The 15,218-nt window shown below is 38.5% G+C and overlaps 1 protein-coding gene across 2 annotated transcripts in view; it reads right to left on the reverse strand.

Moving 5' to 3' along the window:
* stxbp5l (syntaxin binding protein 5L) overlaps positions 1-15,218 on the reverse strand; it is a 159,788-nt gene that overhangs the window by 24,865 nt on the left and 119,705 nt on the right. For both annotated transcript variants that reach the window (XM_042425874.1, XM_042425873.1), the window contains exons 18-19: positions 13,220-13,371; positions 8,801-8,866 (exon numbers count right to left, since the gene is read on the reverse strand). In XM_042425874.1, coding sequence (XP_042281808.1) covers positions 8,801-8,866; positions 13,220-13,371 — 218 coding nt within the window. The remainder of the gene's footprint in view (positions 1-8,800; positions 8,867-13,219; positions 13,372-15,218) is intronic.

The raw sequence follows: 15,218 nt of genomic DNA on the forward strand, positions 1-15,218 counted from the left end.
CAGCTATAAATGCTTTTGCTTTTGGACGTGGTTGGATGAATGCCCTCTTATCAAGTATAATAGCGCCCTTTTCCAGCAGCAGGTTGCATCTTTACAGGTGTTTCTGTGATCTCACGAATGTCTAATATTGGCCTGGAATGACTAAAATGTTTGTGTCAGGGAAAAACCAACATTCAAACCCATCATTTCCACAGTCTGTGCTTCTCTTCTCTGTTCTTCTTCTCTGCAGCTCTAACTGATAGCATGCCGGGACAGTGGCAGATGCAGTCTGTGAAACTACTGGATTTGCATGTTGGTTTCCCCATGGGAAAACATCATCATCAAAAGATAACAGTGAGGTATTTTATAAATAATTAAATAAATCATAAACCAAAATGATGGACAAATGGTGATGGCACTAGATGAAAAGTCAGGGGATTATCAAAGTCATTATAATATATAATTTAGAGACTTTGAATATTTGTAGCACGTTTCATCAAATTGTTGTCAAGATATTTCACTCTGAATGACTAATTACAACCTCATGGTGGCATGGTGGGCTTAATTCTCTGGGTACCATTAATGTCTGTACAAAATTTCATGGCAATCCATCCAAGAGTTGTTGAGATATTTTAGTCTGACTAACTGACTGCGTCCACAGAGCCACGACTAAAAAGACAAACACGCTGCTGGATTAAGCGGTTAAAATGAATGTTTTGGTTTTTCCCCTAAGGTTTGCATAGGGAACACTACATGACTTAATCATACTAACATATGGAGTGCTGAGGTCACAAATAAGGTTAATGTTGGACTTGATCAGGCCACAACACTGATAAACAAAGCAAGCTAAAGTCGTATTTATCAGCAACACAGCCGGCCACATAGAGGGCACCATGCAGTTAGAGACGAGACAGTGATGAATGTTAGCCCAGAGGACAACAAGATGAGATTGTGGGTTTATTGACACACAGTCAGAAAGACACAATGAGAGAGATTCTGAGCGCAACAGTCTAGTAAAGTAACATGTTTCCATTTCAATGACAAAGATGTGTGGTTCCAGTGGAGGCACGATGATTAACACCACAGAAAATGAAGCACTAGAGGCACTGATGAGTGAGGAGGAGAAGTACCCGGCTGGAATACAACCCCTTCCTCTTTTCAAGCCCGCCTGCCTTGCAGCATTGCTGAATGATGAAGGATCCAAGGTCAAAGCCCAGATCTGGCACATACAACAAAGATCACAATGTCTACCCAACTGCAGCTGGAGTAGCGAGCACAATGACACAATGACAAAGCTGCGACAGACGGCCTACTACTAGAAACACAGTCCCTGTCAGCTTGTTTACACTGCAAGCAACTTGGTTGATGGGTCACTCTATTATGACCGATTGTGGTGCGAGAGGGCCTGATTGCATCCGTATGATGAACTGCAACATTTTGATCATGAGGGGAAGATCTGTTCTGTATGAAACTTGGCGAAACAAGGAAGTGAGAAAGTCTACTTTTGCTCTTGATGATTATAACCATGACATTCCGCAATGGCCAGCTTTTTCAAGGCCAACAATGATAATCAAATACATTACCCAAAGTTCCACATTACGGTGGCTCTGTAAGGTATGAATGTGTTTCTGGTGTTTTGCTGATAGTATTGCTCACAGTGTGGAAGCAGAATTAGCATGCAAGGTGCAACATCGAACCAAACACCTGTCCAAAAACAACCCAATAATCCCCTCTCCCTCCCTTGTTGCATTATTGCCATACAGTACAAAACCACAAGCAGATGTCTATGAAGGGGCCGAGATCTGTGAGACATCCCTCATCTTACCATTGTCCAGTAAGTAAAAGACTGGACTGTAGTGGCTGGCCCTCAGACTGGCCACAGGCTCTGGCAGGACGCGTGGGTCATTGTGAAGGGAGGTTGGGTAATGAACTGGAATAGGAGATCCAACAGAACAGACACAGACTTTTCAGGGCAACAAGGGAGAGACAAACACAATGGGTGAACTGGGAAAAAGAGAGACTTGCCGGTAACAGGAAGGAAAACAGTTGAGAGGTTATGAAAACAAAAGGGTTAATAGGAAAGTTAAGGGCAACACTATTCAACCAGCAATACGATACTTAAACATTAACAAGCACAACTATTACTATCACAAACAACAGTACTACTACAACTGCTATCACTACTACTCTACCAACTACCACTACCAACTACCACTACCAACAATACTACAAACTACCAGTTAGTATTGTTTTCTAACCTTACCAGACACAAATCAGTCGTCCATCTCTTGGAATAGAAAAATTTTCAGTTTAACTACATCTACTGTCTCCACCAGCTCCATACAGTCACTACGTCCTCCAGCTTTATTATTCATTTGTCACTGTGACCTGAAGTGACATTCCAAGCTCTGACTGGGCTTTTAAACCATTTTTATACATGTATTATTTAATGGTCATCATCAAATACTTTTTTCATAATAGAAAATCAAAGAGAAGCTAAACCCAAAGGCAGTGTGTCAATATATATATATTTTTTTCCAGTGCTCATGTTGGTTACCCAGCACCTGAGACAGGGATTAAAAAAAAACATTTGACTGCAGAAATGTGAGTGAATGGAACCAGTGGGATCATTATCAGATAAGAGTACGACAACAGATAAAACAGCGTTTTTGTGACTTCTTTCATTTTTGGTCTTAGGGCCTCAACAGGCAGAGATCAGACATCATCCGAACACACAGATTATGGAATTCTACAACCACCTGTTCCCATCAATCCTCCGTTTCTATCAAAAACACAGTCACTGAGGTGAAAACAGCTGTGTGCATCAATGCTGCCTATCCAACTGGTCTGTGAAGAGTAGCACCTGAAGCACTGAGATTTAAACTGCACTAGGAATAGACCTGTGGCTGTGACAGACAACATTATATGGCAGGGCAGAATAATGCCTGCAACTGTTTTGGTTAAATATGAAATTTGGTGCGGCAGGACTGGGTAAAATATGCAATTCTCTAAAAAGGAAGATATCTAAAAAGAGTTTATGCAACCACAAAAAAGCTTGAACTGTGTCTTCCTATATTCCCAGCTTTAGCAGCAAAATGAATTCACTATTATTCACTTGGAGAAAAATCTTTTGGTTGAGAACTTTCAAAATACCAGTTGTACCACGATTTGAGTTGTATCTGCACATCACAACTTATTGTGTGAATCATTATGTTTCAAGATATTACAGTAACTTTATATACAATTTTTAAGTTTTGGTTAACAAAAAGAGGACCTAATACATTACCAATGTAAATTACATGCTTAGTTATGCATCTACAATAAACTATAAGTAACTTCAAAACATTTTAGCATTTTAAGGGTTGTAAGACAGCTTGATATAAACAAACACAATATTTGAACATTTAATTATCAACATTATACATATAATACCATATAATGGTTTATGAGTGCTCATATAATGTATGGGTAACTATACCAGAGCATCATGAGGCAGGCTTTGTTGAAAAACTGTTGGTAGGCTTATTTTAAGTTGTATTAAACCACATTGTGCCACATGGAGCTGAGCAGGTGGCATCAGCACACTGCATACTTTCAGCGATCACCTCCTCCCTTTCTACCTTGATGTGCACACTGCTAAATATATCCTGCCAGGTCAGGCACCACTCACTGGCATCTCAGCTTGTTAGTCCATCTCATGACTGGAACTGGCCCTGCTACAGTACAGCCACACATGGCATAAAGCCCCCTGAGGAAATGTAATGCATAACCCCAAACCAAAACAATAGACCTCAGGAAATAAAAACAGAAAGATGACGGGAAAGATGTGAAGGGAGACAGCTTTAAAGCAGGAGAAGGGCAAATTACTGGGCCTAATGATAAAAGGAAGATAGGAAAAAAGGTCAGGAAAAAGAGAGGGAAAGATGTGTGAAGGAGAGGTGGTAGAGACACCTGCAGTTATTGACACACAGGGTGAATACGGAAGATGGCTGGCTTCTTTAATAAGCTGTCCACAGTCTGTATACGGCCTTGAACAGACATAGCACACCTGGTGTGCCGGGACAACCAGACAGCCTCTAATGGCCACAGAGAAGGGTGGAATTTGATATTCAGCAGAAGGAAACAAACCATGAACTCTTCGCCTGTCAAGCAGAGCACAGCTGTGGTTCCACAGCCATAACTAGTTTGAATGCACTTTGACTTAAATGTTATATCACTCCTGCAATAATACTGAAGAATGCTTTAAGCTGACAAAAACATCTAGAAAACCTGTTGAAAACAGAATTGTTAAACAGACATTTTAAATTAGATCTCACTTCTTTCAATCCTGATTGCAGATTGTAAGTCTGAAACTGTACTCTGATGAATTAAAGCTTCTGCCTTTTGCCCCCATTGGCTGAACGTTAAAGTGAACCAGACATTTGATCACACTGTGCTGTTTTGTAACTGTCCCAATGCTTTTCATCCATCTCTTAGTCTCCATTATTCTTCCTTTCTCCCATCTCTGTAATTAGCAAATGACAAGCCTGTAATGCGACAGAATGACCATGACCTAGTCCACATCACAATGCTGAAAGACTCTCTGCCAAGACAGCAAAGAACATCTTGTCCTGGTTTTGTTATTCTGTTCTTATACTCTCCTTAAGAGGCTGAAAGGCAAGACTGGAGAGTACTAATGTAAGTACAGACAAGGACAGCTTTTAAAAAGACAAAGTTCAAGGGTGTGACAACCAATATCTGTATCATCCTGGACAATATGGATAGAGGAAACCATGGAAGTGGATTAGCTGGATAAAAGTCTTGGACATCAAACACATTAATTTGAAGTGAATTTGTATTCATACTGCTGTAAAAGTGGCTCAATTTAGAGTATTAAGTGACTTCTACCAAGGACTTCTAACATGGACAGGTCTCTGGAATAGCTTCAGCAGAAACATAACATGTCATATATTATTTTTATAACTCGTAATCACTGAATATAAAAACTGTCTGAGGAACGTTACGAATATTATCAAAGGGGGGAGGATGGTTTATGTTACATTATTTTTTCTTTTAGCTGGAGGGAAAGTAGTGTGACTTTTTTTGGAGGAGTAGTGGAAGATCAAAGCCTTTTACCTTTTTCTCATCCTGGATTTATGTTTTATTTAATTTCATTATATTTTCATTTCAATTCAAATAGTTAAGCTAAGTTAAAAAGATATCTCTGTATCAGTGATTTATATTCCCCATCAAAATCAGATTGCAAGGCCACTGTTTCAGGTTCGGCACTAACAGAATAAACATAGATTGTTGTGGTTGTTAGTGAAATAACATTATTTCTCCACAGAGCATGTCAATTTTCACCCGTCGACAGCAGTTTCTATCTTTATTTTATTCTACATCATAATAGAAAACAGTACTACAGTGTGGCATACAAAGTTAGCCTATGACATAATTCTTTAGTTTAGCATCACACATCGCCATCTTGCTCTGTAGTGAATGAATTTAAATGAAACATGTTGACTTTTGTTGTTTTCAGTTTGGAATGTTAATGTGATGAATTAATTCATGAACACATGTTTACTTCGGTCCACAAATTATCTGAACACACACACTTCAATCTGTTCTCCACACTGTTACCAAGACACTTAGAGCTTGGATTACATACCTCACTTTGTGCCTAAAACCACATCAGTTGAGTGCAGATCCAGAGTTATGTGGTACCTTAAATTCCAGCATGTGCCACATCTGCAACACTTGTCCATGCGACTAATGCATTATGTAACTGGTTATGTTATGACAGACAGTCAGACTGATCTGAGCAGCTGGATATTTTTTAAACATTTAATTTTGTCTGCCATAAATATATTTTATTATATTTCAATTATAAATATATTATTTTGCCATATTTGGGGTAGGGTCGTGGTTTTTAAAAAAATGAAATATAACAATCCTACCTTGGCCACCCTTACAATCTTTTTACTGTCCCTAAAAGAGATTCACTTGCTGATATAAAAAATATGGATATTTCTTTTATGTGTGCATGGAAAACCTCCAAAAAAAAAGGGAAGGGGAGGTAAAAGGGTAAAATATCTGTTTGGTGCCATTCATTTTGTCATTTTCTTATTTGGCTTGAAAATGAGGCTTTTTGCCTGCACAGCCGAAATATAACAGCACTGCTCACTTGCGTTGTCCTCCATCACGGAGCAGCAGCATGTTTTGAAAGCCAAAAATCACAGGACCTGAAGGAGTAATCTCTGAGTCACTGAGTCATTGTTGAGTCACACTTTTCAGCCTCCTGCGGATACAGTACATTGGTTTTTCTACGCTACTGGGCAACAATATGCTTCCTTATGTGTTATATCTGCAAGTGAGCATCGGTTGGAATATTATGAAAGGTTTTATTCGTCAGTTTGTACAAACCCAGCCTTCGAGAGAGGAATTGCCAGGTTATTAGGAAGGAAGCATTTGTGTGTCCCTGTGACTGGGAGCTACAATGTAGATCTCCCATGGCAACTATTCTCCAGTGATGGACCACAATAAGAGTCATTCAAAGACATGCTGGGTTTTGACCCATGAGGCCCAAAATGGGGCAGCGTGGGCTCACAACCTGTAAGGACAGCTGTAGAGCTTGCGTTTTCTGTCAGTTAGGCAGCGGGCAACAGCAGCAACCTTGGTGGAGGCACCCTATCAAATTATTTTTACAAAAGCACATGAAAACAGCATCAGACTAATTGAATATTTGCACAGAATGGCACCATCCTCATGCTCCAGCATTCACAAACGCCTCAGGATAAATGTATGAATTTATCACCGGCTAATGATGTCTTATTACACCGAAATCCTTGTTGGTAAGAAAAACACTGTTTCACTGTGCCTCTGTCTAGTTTAACAAAATCATATTTTGAGTTCTTAAACATCATCCACCTCCCCCTTCAGGATCACATTTTCACAGAACTCCTATTACTTAATCGCAAAGAGTTTCAAAGTTCCTAATTATATTTTTCTGTTGGAAGGCTTGACATAGTGAGTTTTATTTCTGAAGATTCAGGAAGATACTGTTCAAATGTGTGTTATTTTCCCTGAAAACCTTCTCAAAAGCACAAATTGGCCATCAAGGCAAATATTAGAAAGAATCACACACTATGACAGAAATAGTCGACTCTTCTCATACACATCTGCTTTTATGTCATCTAAAACTGTGGGGAAAACCTCTAACTGTATGTCAGTTTCATTATATTGTAAATACTACAGAAGTTTCCCTATAAATAGCCTACTTAGTATGTCTATTATCTATGACTTACTTTATCTATTGTCTGTTTCGTGTGAAAAAAAAATATTCTGAACTAAACTGACACATCAGCTTATTCACATTAGTGGTAAACCTAGCAGGTTTATAATAAATTGTTCGGAAATTAAAGCTTTATTGCAGACAGAGCCTTGAGGTTTCGGCAGACCACCTTGGCAGTGTCTTAAGCACAGATTTAAACACACTTACTTACTTACTCTCCATTTGACCTTTAAGTTCAGAATTTGCTGAGATGAAGTGTTTTCCCATGACAGATACAAAGTGCCTGATGGGAACTGCTCTTATCTCTTTCTCTCCCCATTATGCATTTATGTTTCTTCCTCTGCAACCACCACAACATAATCTCTGTTCATCTGCTCTCTTTGCAACCACACAGACCACAACATGAACAAACTCATAATTTAAACTCTCATCATTTGCATCCAACCTTTACTCAGTCAGTTACTTGTGATCTCTTATACTGTCTTATGATCTATGATATTCATCATGGGACACTGTCCTCCCATCTCAAGCAAATCTCTTACACTTAACTTCCCCATCTACCATCACATTTCCAATGTGTGATCCTGTTATAATAAATATAACATCGACTGCAACATGAAATACATTTACATTATATGTTTCATCACACCATTCCCCTCTATAGATGGAAGTCTATTTCATAACATTACACATCCTGTAGCATCTAATGCAAGTCAAGCACTGCTTTACTCTGACATGCCAGCAAATATTTAACTGACAGCAGTGTACATGAGGTTTTTATAATATATTATGGATGGTAAAAATAAATATTTAACACTAAGAACTGTTCTGATCTGACAAATATTTAAGCCGTGATTTTATAAAATGATGCAGGTTACTGCCATATGTTAGCTGCCGGTTAACAACACTGCCGCCAGCTGTATCAACACCTGCTTAAGGCAAACATTCAATTGGGGCTGATTACTTTAGTCATCCTTATCACTATATTTTGCTTTATTTATCTTTCATTTTCTCCCTCTCCAGGAACAGGCCTTCTGGCTACGTTTGTGTTATCCCAGCTCCTTCACCACAGTGGCAGAATATATGATTAGAATCCAAGAGGAGAGTTGAACAAACTTAGTCAAAGAGGCATAAAGAAAGAGGGAAAGCAGATTAGAGGTGTAGTCTTTTCTGTTGCTTACCTTTGTGAAATCATTCATCATTACACAACACAGAAATAAAGGAAAACCCATATGGACATGCCAAATGTATCAGATAAACCAAACAATTGGATATCTACTACTTCCAGCACTTTCTCACTGTTTCTACTATGCTATTACACCACTGAACATGAGTTGCCATTATAAACAGCTGTCATTCACATCAAGTGAGGATGCTCTGGGGATGGGTGAGGTGTCCACAGGCTGCATACTGAAGGTGTTGTTCAAGTTTAAAGACAATGGCATCCCAGCAAAGCATCACACTGCCAATCACAGGAGACATTTCCATACGGGAAAGGTGGACTTGATAGTGACTTGTGTGTATGGGTGTGTGTGTGTGTGATCACGTTACCTGAGGTGGGCGACTTGCTTCTCTCCATGTCAATAGACTGCTGGTTGTCAGAGAGTTCAGTAAGGCCTGCCGCAGCCAATGGCAGCCGAGAGGAGGAAAAAGTAGAATACACACAGTTTGTCAAGTCATTTTAATATCATCCGTTGTACAAATTTAGCAGAAGTCAGCTTGGTTGGTATCAGCCACGCACAGCCCCAAGAAAGAAGCTTAGCCTAGTTCAATCCGGTTATCATTTTTTGGTAAATTGCATTATCAAATTTATCAAATCCCAGCATTTATTTGTAAAGGCATCATATTATGGGGATTAAAGTCTTTACTGATATTTGACATTTGGTTTTGTTTGTCTTTTATAGATTTCTTGGGATCCATTCCAGGAGCAGAGTGGCTGATTCCTGATGTGACCTGCACTACAATCACTTCAATCTATTTATAGACCTATATTTTGGATTTTCAACCATATTGCATTGAAATGTCTTCATGGCCATAACTGGGCATATACAGTATGTAGTGCAAATCTCATGATGAAGTGGCATATACAATCAAAATACAAAACAGAACAAACACAAATATGATCAAGATCTGATCATATCTGATCACATGCAACAAGCACAGGCCATAATGAGAAGTCATACCTACTTTTACCTACCTACTTCTTTTTTATTACCACCACAAGTGCTTAAATTTCAAATTCTTGTTCCTTTTAGTCTGACTTCAAATGTGGGGTGTTTTAGCTGTGTTAATTATGGCTTCATTAATAGCTTCACTGAATCGTCACAGTTCAAAAAATTTGGATTAATTTAATTAATTCTCTTCACTTTTTAGCCAAACTGAACTAGGCTTTATTCACCCCACTAACTATGCTTCAGTTCAAATATACATCAAATGGATCATATAATATTTATAACTGCCCTTACTTAACAGACTCAAAGGAGTGGCTCTCTTTCTGCAAAGGACATACCGTTGGACATGACTGGAATCAGTTTTATATGGTGAAAAACATATATATATATTTTGCTGTGAGACTAGAAACAACAAGTTTCATTCCAATCATCTCTTTGGTTTGTCCCCTTTGCTTTCACTCCACATCAATCATCTCCGATCTCTATGGCAACCATTTCTACCAAAACACTGCCCCAACCCCCCCCCCCCCCCCCCACTGCCCTCCCCCCACACACAGAGTCCCACAGCCTTTAGGAAGGCCTGACTTACTCTGATAGGATGTACGAATCCTTTTCTTTGAATCTGAATAAAAGTTAGACAGGCCACGCATGCAAAACTCTGTCAGGCAGGCCCGCATGCCCACACCAGCAGCCACAGAGTCACCAATAGATGGGAGGAGGAGGGAGGAGGAGGACGGGAGGGAGGAAGGGAGGGAGGGAGTGATGGAAGTGAGGAAGGGGAAAGGATGGAGTGAGTGGAAAGGATGGAGGACAAAGAGTGTAGGTACAAAGGAGATATTAGGGAGGACAGGTAAGGTGGGAAAGAGGGAAAGGTGGCATCAGTGGAAGGCAGGTAATATAGGTGAAAAGAAAGGAAGGAAAGAGGGAAGATGATGGTAAGAGGTATGGTGACAGAAGTGAGGTAGGGTAGAATAAAAGGATGGTGAGAGGAGATAAAATAAAGGACAGAAGGAAGGAGAAAAAGAAAGCGAAGGAAAATTAAGAGAGGAAGGATGGATGGAGAATTAAGCGAGGCAAGCAAGGGAAGGAGGTAAGGAAGGAAAATAGGAGGGAAGGGAGAGAGAGAAGAACACACAGGCTTAGAGTGGAAAAGAAAGTGAGAGCAAGCAGCAACCGAGTTAGTGTCAGGGAAGGACAGACATGATATACCCGCTACCGTAGCAAACCCCACAAACGTTGATGTGACTGGTCAGTTGCACAAGACATGAACTACTGACTTAGCAGGGAACATACCATTACTTACAAAGCAGCATCAAAATCATATAAGTACTTTATGTGAAAAACATTCCATTTTAATTATGTGCTCTCTGCCATAAGTCTACTGTCCTCACGTATTCATCCTGTTATTAATAATGTATTACACTGTAAATGGGGAATCACACCTAAAACGATAAATAATTAAGCATTATTTTATGACATGAATACATTAAATTTGTTTGACATATATGTATAGTATACACATATACATATGTGTGGCAACAACAGCTAAAAATGTTGTGGAGAGGACAGAAAACTATGTTTTAGAAGCAAGTTGGACTATTACAAAAAGAGAATAGGCCAGCAGCATTAAGACAGTTTAGCAAGAGCCATATATTTTTTGTGGCCTTTTTTTAAAATTTTGTCTTCAGTGTTACATTAAATCCCAGTGTTCAAGATCATAACACTGCCACCTTGGGTACAGGAAAAGGGCACAGTTGCCCATTTTTTTTATTTTGCATTTAATCTCCAAATTGATTATAAAGACTCAACACAGAAAGACTCTTAAAAAAGAGAAAGTTTGGAACAATAAGTGCTGCGGTAGTCAGTAAAAGCACTTATGCAACAATGAAAAGTGTTGGCTATAAAGCCCAAGGTCATCCTTCCATCTACATTGATATTCCCCTTCACACAAATTCTGAATACCTGTGCAGAATTTTCAGCTAAACTTATGGGAATTATGTAATAAAAAGCCCAGAACTTAAAAATGCTTTAAGGACCTTGGACATCTAAAACATTAAACTACTGGAGCAGAGGTTAGTTTAGGATCAAATAAAAAGGGTGTGGCTTGTATTTTACACAGTAATTTCTGTGTGATGGGGCTGAATATCTTTCCAATATGTGAATGTAAATAAGAGGCCATCATCAGCCAAGATCAGTAGCAGAGAAAAGGGGGGCAGGAATCAGGAAGTACAACAAGACTTCTGTGGCTTTTGACTACAGATCTATGCTCAAGCAAGGCTAGAAACAGAAAGGACAGAGAAATCAACGACAACATGCATAATAATGCCAACGTGGAATGACACACAGCCTGTTAACATGCACTTCATATCATAGTGCAGATCTGTGACAGGCATACTGAGATGGGCGGTTGTTTTTGTCTTTGTATGTCATTGTGTGACAGAAAAAGAAGAAAGAGAGGGAAGAGAAATTGGTTGGACTTATACAGGTTTTTGAATGCTGATTTAAATTTAATTTAATTTTTAGAATCAAATTTATTGTTGGACTATGTTTTGTGCCAACAGACAATGTCCCTATATTGGACTCTGAATGTCAATTTAGGCCATTTACTTGTTTTTTTTATCAGGTACTCAGGCACTGTTGTGTGTTTTCAGATCCTTTGCTTAAGAAAACATAGAAATACGACAATTTAAAAATACTTTGTTACAAGTAAAAAAAATCTACTTGTACTGCAAAATTTCCCTTTTAAGGGTGTTATATCCTTAATATTATATTAGCAGTGGAGGAAGTATTCAGAGCCTTTATGTAAGTGAAAGTGGCCCCAGAGTTATATCATTATACATTATTGGTTGATTGAATTTTTTTTACTGATGCATTCATGCGTAATATGCATTGTAACTATCTTATAAACTGTTGAATAGTTTCATTTGTAGCAATGCATCACATTTTCTAAGCTCATCATATGTTTTGTATGTCAAACTGAAGTGAACTATAGTTGTCAGATAAATGTGAAGTATAAAGTGGTAAATAAAGTGGAGTATCAGTATAATTTATCAGAGAATAGAAATACTATCAAGTACAATCAATCAAGTACAAATACCTCAAACCTGTACTTTAATACAGTGCTCGAGTAAATGTATTTAATTACTTTCTACTGCTGTGTATTACTGATGTGTTGAGGTTTAAGCAGCACTTTTAATGTTGTATTTAGTCAAAGTGGAAATGGTTAGTTTGTAATAAGTTTGGTTGTTTAATCTTTAACAATATATCATTATGGCTGATCATATGTTTTGTAGGTAAAATCTAGTGACTATAGCTGTCAGATAAATCTAGTGGAGTACCAGTACCTCAAAATCATACTTGAGTAAATGAGCTTAGTTACTTTGCACTACTGAGTTTAGGTTAATAATGATGATGATAATAACAATAACATATCCTTTCATCCTTGTGTGAACTCTGGTCAAAAGCCCTTAATGTGACCAATTGGTGTTGATCAGGTTAAGGGCATGGTATTGATCATTATACAGGAAATATAATCAAAACACCTGCATTATTGATTTCAGATTATTCATGACAGATCAGATTTGCCTGATATATCAGTCTAACCTTAGAAAGAAGAAAAGATAAAGAGGAAGAAGACAGAAGAAGAGAGAGTAGAGATAGAAAGAAAGAGGACAGGAGAGTAGAAAATACTGTAGATGAGACAGCGAGATCATCTGAATGTAATGACTACATCAGTGACACCTTATTGTGTGGATGTGGATGTGTGTGGCCGGATCCCAGAATTGTGTGTGCGTGCTACCTGAGGTGGACTGTCTGTTCCTGCGGGGGGAGCGGGTAAGGCGCTGGTAGGGATCGGCGGTTCCGTATAGATCCAGGGTCGACATACACAACAGGATGGTTTTCTGCAAGTAGTCCACCACCGCTAGGCCATTACAGTTCCCAAATGCCAAACTGGATGGACACACAAACACAGCAAGGAGGCAAGAGCACATGCACAGAAACACACACACACAACCACATACACACACACACACACACACACACAGGCATTTGCATTTACACGGAGGAGAAAGGGTGTTATTCAGCTGAGACATTTACAGTGTTGTACAGATTTATTTCACCAGCTTATTCTCAGTGACAAAAGGTGGTGAATGTAGCACTATCAAATTAACTGTGACAATTTGGTATAATTACTGTCAACAAAAACCTGTCTTTATCTCTGACTGCTCGTGCTGTTGTTTTTTAATATTAGGCTCAGGCTTGGATATTTTAATAATACCAGATTTATCATGACCCCCATTGCCACCTGCTACCCCTCTCTGCTCTAGAGCCTTTGGCTTAAGTCATCAAGAGAAACTTGTTTGCAGTAATTTTTCTATTTGTCTCTGAAGGGCGCTCCAGTTGATCACGCACTGAACAGAATTAGACAACAAGTGACTCAATCAGTGGTCTTTTAATTCAGCAGTCAAAAACAAAAATACACAATAAGTACCCTTATTAAGCCTTTCAGTAGGCGCTACAAGCAACACTTAAACACAGCTTCAGTCTTTCAACATAAACAGCAAAAATACATTACATGGAAACTATGACATTCATAGTTCTACGCCAGAGGCTCAACAGCCTTAAAAAAGTGGTGGTAAATAAAGGACTCCTTTTAGAGCCTGTCATCTGTGATATAGTGATCATAAAGGCCATACTAGCAGCTTTAAACAGTCTCCTATTTTGTTACTTACAATTTCAGAATGTCCAAAACAAACTCAACCAGCCAACTGCAAACAGTATCAATAATGTTACTGTTGTGCTAATTTGGATGTTACATCCCTTAAACTCCAGCTATCAGCTACGCAACCATACTATAATATATTATTCTACTATGTAGCTATAAATGGTATAAAAAATTTGAGTAAGACTTGGATTAAATAACAGTGAACACATCTTTTGTAGACATTCATGCTATGAAGATGACCAAAAGAGATGGCCATATGTGGCCTTTGTTGAGATTTTTTTAATGTTTAACAACATTAATGTGGCAGTGATTTATAGTTGTTAATAATCTACACTTTCAGCCTTTGTGAAATGTGTTTTTATGTTGCTATGCTATTCATTACTGTGTTGTTGTTATATGATGTGCACTGCCACCACTTTTACAGAGGTCAGTGACGTACAAATACACTATTCTGCTTGGACTAATAATCATTATGGTCATTCAAGAACATCATATACTTAAGTGAGGTAAAAAGAAACAGAAATATTTTCTTTTCCTTTTCTGTGAGTCTAAATGAGAATGTGCGTGTGTATGTACGGGCATGTGTGTGTGTTTGTTAGAGGCAAATAATGCCCCTGCCTTGACCTACATAGACCTTTTTAAAAAAACAAGAGCTACTATTCACAGCAAAACCATACACATGCTCCGAATGTCATTCAACTTCTCTTCAAAACCAACATATCTGTGTAATCCTCAATTTTTTTTCAAAGGACTGAAATGTATTAAAAAATGTCAACCATTACTAAAGTCAGCATCAAGTTTTGTAATAACACAATAGCAAAAAGAAAGAAAGAAAGAAAAGGAAAGAAAGGAGACAGTAGACAGACACAAATTGTGACATGTAAGCCCACTCACTGGCGGTGTGGTACAGACGCCGGGGTGAGTTGTACCGTCGTTAAAGACACAATGAAATAAAACATACATTTCCCCAGTCCTGATCCTGTGTCCCTGGGCTAATGGTTCAGTTATCTCTTGTTAAATGTCAAATATGTCAAGAAAATCCCTTTTTAGTATTTTTACATCAAAACCCTGT

Source organism: Thunnus maccoyii, chromosome 11, assembly GCF_910596095.1.
Source record: "Thunnus maccoyii chromosome 11, fThuMac1.1, whole genome shotgun sequence".
In the NCBI taxonomy this organism is placed as follows: domain Eukaryota; kingdom Metazoa; phylum Chordata; class Actinopteri; order Scombriformes; family Scombridae; genus Thunnus; species Thunnus maccoyii.